General features: G+C 42.0%; 1 protein-coding gene across 1 annotated transcript; it reads right to left on the bottom strand.

Annotated features, from left to right (window-relative positions):
* Positions 1-1149: 1149 nt before the first annotated feature.
* On the bottom strand, positions 1150-2708 carry LOC107636483 (uncharacterized). The gene is made up of 3 exons (XM_016339987.1): positions 2573-2708; positions 1721-1745; positions 1150-1594 (listed from the first exon to the last, which is right to left on the bottom strand). Exons 1-3 carry the CDS (start codon positions 2706-2708, stop codon positions 1150-1152), a joined length of 606 nt encoding a protein of 201 aa, XP_016195473.1.
* Between the last annotated feature and the right edge of the window lie 2770 nt (positions 2709-5478).

Here is a 5478-nt window from a genome sequence, read left to right as displayed (position 1 = left end):
TGGAAGTAATGAGAGTGCGATAAGAGTAGGAAGAGTAGAGGAAGAAGAGGTAAAGAGAGAGGGAAGAAGAATAATGAAGAAAAGAGTAAGAGGGAGAAGAAGAAAGAATTAGGATTGAAAACAAAAAGATAAGAAAGAAAGAAGAAAGAAAAGAAAAGATTTTGGAGCGCTGAACAGGGCAGCGCACAAGTAGGGCGTCACAGAGAAACGGACACGGATGCATCGCGTGCGCGGACGCATTGGCCAGCGGATAGGTAAGGGGCACGTACGTGCCATTCACGTGGACACGTGACCAGCATTTGTGCGATTTACACGAAGCCAACCTCACACCAGCTGAACTCTCTGTTGATGCTCGTTTACGCCGTTAGACAGACCCACGCGTACGGATGCAGCACGCTTACGCGTGTGAAGGGTGGGTCACAGTGACGCGGGCATGTTAGGCACGCGTACACGTCGCCACTGGTGGTGCTAGAGGCGACAATCCAGTTCCATGGAATCATAACATTCTGTTCGATCAGTGTTTTACGCCGATAGTCAGGTGCACGCGGACGCGTCCTAGACGCGTACGCATGGCTTAGGAAACAGCAGGGGGCACGGAGGTGGCACGGATGCGTATGCGTGCACTGGTTTGTGCGCAAGGCACGCTTCACCTATAACATTCTGGGCAATACCAGTGTGGGGCGTATTCATTCTTGACGCGAGCGCGTCATAGACGCTTACGCGTCGTGCCCCCCCTTTTTTTATGCAGAATGCAGGAATGATGTTTGATATATGAATCAACACAGGTAAAGATGAGATAATGTAAAACTAAGAAGGAAAAGGGATGGTCATACCATGGTGGGTTGTCTCCCACCTAGCACTTTGCTTTAACGTCCTTAAGTTGGACGGTCCAGAAGCTCAGTCTTCTTCTGTTGGTGGATCCTCCAAGAGGAAGATCTCCAGCTCCTTGTTGTCCTTCACCTTCTCACCATGCTAAAGCTTCAAGCGGTGGCCATTGACCTTGAGGATGTTAGGGCTCGAAGGGTGACTCAAGTGGAAAACGCCATATGGCTCAGCCTTTTCCACTCTGTAGGGGACTTCCCATCTGGAGCGCCATTTACCTGGCATAAGTCTCAGCCTGGAGTTGTAGAGAAGAACCAAATCCCCAGGTCAGAACTCTTGCCGCTTGATATTCTTGTCATGTACAGCCCTCACCTTCTCTTTGTATAGCCTGGAGTTCTCGTATGCTTCTAAGCGAAGGCACTCCAGTTCTTGTAGTTGCAGCTTTCTCTCAACTCCGGCTCCTGCCAATCCTAGGTTATATTCCTGTACCGCCCAGAAAGCTTTGTGCTCCACCTCCACTGGGAGGTGGCAAACCTTTCCATAGACTAGGCGGAAGGGACTTATTCTGATTGGTGTATTGTACCCTGTTCGGTAAGCCCAAAGCGCATCTGCAAGCCTGGAACTCCAGTCCTTTTGATGAGGCTTGACTACCTTCTCCAGGATATGCTTTATCTCTCTGTTAGACACCTCAGCCTTTCCATTGGTCTGGTGGTGGTAGGCTGTTGCCACCTTGTGAACAATGCCATGTCTCTTCAGTAGATCTGTTAATCTCCTGTTACAGAAGTGAGTTCCTTGATCAATGAAGATTGCTCGTGGTGATCCAAGGCGACAAATAATATTATTTCGAACAAAAGAGACAACAGTGTTAGCATCATCAGTACGGGTGGGAATTGCTTACACCCATTTAGAAACATAATGAACAGCTAACAGTACATATAAGAAACCATTAGAATTTGGAAATGGACACATGAAGTCAATACCCTAAACATCAAATATTTCACAGAACAACATAAGTTGTCTCATCCCTCTTGGATATGTTCCCAAACCTCTGGCATGAAGGGCAAGAATCACAAAAAGCAGTTGCATCCTTAAATAGTGTGGGCCACCAGAATCCACAGTCTAAAATTTTTCTAGCTATTCTTTGAGGACAAAATGTCCACCACTCTCTAAAGAGTGGCAGGCCTCTAAAATGGGCTGGAATTTGGATTGTGTTACACACCTTCTAATTATCTGGTCAGCACCATATCTCCATAATATGGGTCATCCCATATATAGTATTTGGACTCGCTTTTAAGCTTGTCCCTCTGATGTTTAGTAAAATTAGGAGGGAAGGTGCGACTAACCAAATAATTAGCTATAGGTGCGTTCTAAGGAACTACTTTAGATATTGCGTGCAAGCTATCAAACGGAAAAGCATCATTGATAGGAGTGAAGTCATTCTTAATGTGCTCTAGGCGACTCAAGTGGTCTACCACTAAATTCTGGGAACCACTTCTATCTTTAATTTCTAAATCAAATTCTTGCAGCAACAATATTCAATGTATTAGCCTTGGTTTGGACTCTTTCTTAGCTAATAAATATTTTAGGGCTGCATGGTCTAAGTATACTACCACCTTAGTACCAAGTAAATAGGCTCGAAATTTATCCAAAGCAAAAACAATAGCTAGAAGCTCTTTTTCAGTGGTAGTATAATTAGACTGAGCGGCATCTAAGGTCTTATAAGAATAGGCAATTATAAAAGGGTCATTACCATCACGCTGAGCCAGCGCCGCTCCCACTGCATAATTGGAGGCGTCACACATAATCTCAAACGGTTGACTCCAGTCCGGTCCTCTCACAATAGGGGCTTGGGTCAAAGCAGTCTTCACCTTACCAAACGCTTCCATACAATCTTGCTCAGCTCGAACTCAACATCCTTCTGCAGCAGTCGGGATAAAGGCAGTGCTACCTTACTGAAGTCCTTGATGAATCGCCGGTAGAAACCTGCATGACCAAGAAACGAATGGTCTTCCCTCACAGAGGAGGGTTAAGGTAAACCAGAAACGACATCTACCTTTGTTGGATCAACTGAAATACCAGTATTAGAAACAACATTTCCTAGAACAATACCTTGTTTTACCATAAAATGAAATTTTTCAAAATTCAGTACAAGATTTAAACTAACACACCTGTCTAATACTCTAGCTAAACCATCCAAGCAAAGGTCAAAAGAATCACCATACACACTAAAGTCATCCATGAAAACCTCCATACAGTTCTCAAGGAGATCAGAGAAAATACTCATCATGCATCTTTGGAACGTAGCCGGTGCATTACATAAGCCAAAAGGCATTCTCTTATATGCATACATTCCGAAGGGACATGTAAAAGTAGTTTTCTCCTGATCCTCAGGAGCTATATGAATTTGAAAATAACCAGTGTAACCATCTAGAAAAAAGTAATGTGATTTACCTGACAGGCGATCAAGTATCTGATCGATGAAAGGAAGGGGGTAGTAATCCTTGTGAGTAGCCTGGTTGAGGCATCTATAATCAATGCACACCCTCCAGGAGTTTTGCACTCTAGTAGCAATGAGTTCCCCATGCTCATTCTTCACTATTGTGACACCAAACTTCTTTGGTACCACCTGTATTGGGCTGACCCTCTCATTATCCAAGATTGGATAGATGATGTCAACTTCAAGTAGTCTGGTCACTTCCTTCTTGACAACCTCCAGAATGGTGGGGTTCAGCCGCTTTTGAGGTTGACGGACAGGCCTTGTTCCCTCTTCTAAAAATATGCAGTGCTCACAGACTTAAGGGCTGATGCCTACTATATCTACCAAGCTCCACCCAATTGCTTTCTTGTGGCTTTCAGCACACTAAGCAGCTGCTCCTCCTGTTGGGAAGTGAGTTCCCTTGCAATGATGTCTGGGATCTTCTGATTATCCTTAAGGTAAGTGATGGGAAGCAGAAGCTGGTGAATTAAAAATTTATAAAAATGGTTACGTTGCAAGTATAGTTCTTAACTCACCGAAAATCTGCCTATCAATTTAGAAATATGTCACAGAGAGTTTAAATTAAAATTACTGGGAGTTTTAAGTCTCAGGTCGTCTCCCAATGAGTTGCAGAAAAGTGTGCTGTTTTATTAATCAGATGTTCCAAGAAGTTGAGCTAAGTAAATTGGAATTTAAATTGAGGAATTTTAAATAATATAAATAAAAGCCTTGACTGGAAATTGATTAGTTAGAATCTCTATCATTGATGGAGTGATTTTCAAGATTGATTTATAATTAACGGTTACTCTATTTGGTTATCCTTTACTAGGTAAGGGAAAGTCAAACAAGTTGGAATGCCAGATCTGTTCACAAGTTGCAACCCACTTAGTTCAAAGGGATTGGCGTTGGTGACAGGATAGCAATCCAACATTTAACCCAACTACAAATTTTTTCCTTCAATCCTTCCAACTCAAGAGTTCCTTTTAATCAACTCCCCATCAGGTAAGGAAACTACTCACGCATTGTAAATAAAGAATCCATAGCACATGAAAGGGAATTAAAAGAAGACATGATTATTGGAATTGAAATTGAATTAAAAAGAAATAATCCTTGCATTAATTAATCATAAAAGCATTCAAATACAAAATTGAACAAAGCAAGGAACATGGAAGAATGAAACCAAGTTAAGAAAATGAACTAGAATGACGAAGTCTTGATGAGGGAAATAACTCTTCTCAATGTTCCAATGCTCAGATCAATTCAAAATTAGAATCTTAAAAACCTAAGAGAGTAAAACTAGATCTAAAAACTACTGAATGAATGTGTCTGTTGTTTCTGCATATTCTCTGACTCTAGTTTGCTGTTCCGGGCCGAAAATTGGGCCGAAATAAGGTCCAAAATCGCCCCCAGCAAATTCTACAGATTATGCAAATCGCACATGTCACGCGATCCCGTCATCCATGCGGACGCGTCGCTTGCGCTTATTCCTCTCCACGCGTTTGCGTCGTCCACGCTACCGCGTCACTTGCGCTTTCCAATCCGCATGGCCCCGTCACTGCGATTTGCGCTCCTTCGCGCGGTCGCGTGAGCCATGCGACCGCGTCACTTCTCGCTGGTTATCTCCTCGAATTCTTGTGTTCCTTCCATTTTTGCTAGCTTCCTCTCCAATCTCCATCTCTTCATGCCATATAAAGCCTGAAACACTTGACACACAGATCACGGCATCGAATGGAATAAAGGAGAATTAAAATTAAACAATTACAGTCTCTAGGAAGCAATTTTCAAACATGTACCAAATTTAGAAAGGAAATCTAAATGCATGCTAAATTGATGAATAAGTGGGTAAGGATCATGACAAAACCACACAATTAAACACAATATAAACTATAAAATAGTGGTTTATCAACCTCCTCACACTTAAACATTAGTATGTCCTCATGCTAAATTGAAGGAGACAAGGAAATGAGTATGAACATGTAGAAACTCATGAAATGCAATGCAATCCTACATATATAAATAAATGCAACTATATGATTATTGTCCACTTGATCAAAAGTAAATAAGCCCTTCAAAACAATTACAAATCAAATTCCACTAATTCTATCATTATACAATAAAACCGATAAAAGTGCAAGAAGATAGCTTATGAAAGCAGGAAACATGAAAATTCAAGAATTGAA

The sequence above is a fragment of the Arachis ipaensis genome, chromosome B4, assembly GCF_059453495.1.
Source record: "Arachis ipaensis isolate K30076 ecotype BB chromosome B4, ASM5945349v1, whole genome shotgun sequence".
NCBI classification, from domain to species: Eukaryota; Viridiplantae; Streptophyta; class Magnoliopsida; order Fabales; family Fabaceae; genus Arachis; species Arachis ipaensis.
Note: the sequence above shows the minus strand (reverse complement) of the source record. Positions and strands in the feature narration are given on the sequence as shown.

Excerpts from the sequence above, each read along its gene's own strand:
- LOC107636483 (XM_016339987.1), bottom strand. The coding sequence starts at position 2,708 with ATGGAAGCGTTTGGTAAGGTGAAGACTGCTTTGACCCAAGCCCCTATT. Across the intron at positions 1,746-2,572 it reads GGCGCTGGCTCAGCGTGATG|CTGTTCATTATGTTTCTAAA; the intron begins GTAATGACCCTT and ends ATGTACTGTTAG. Across the intron at positions 1,595-1,720 it reads CATTATGTTTCTAAATGGGT|GAGATTAACAGATCTACTGA; the intron begins GTAAGCAATTCC and ends CTTCTGTAACAG.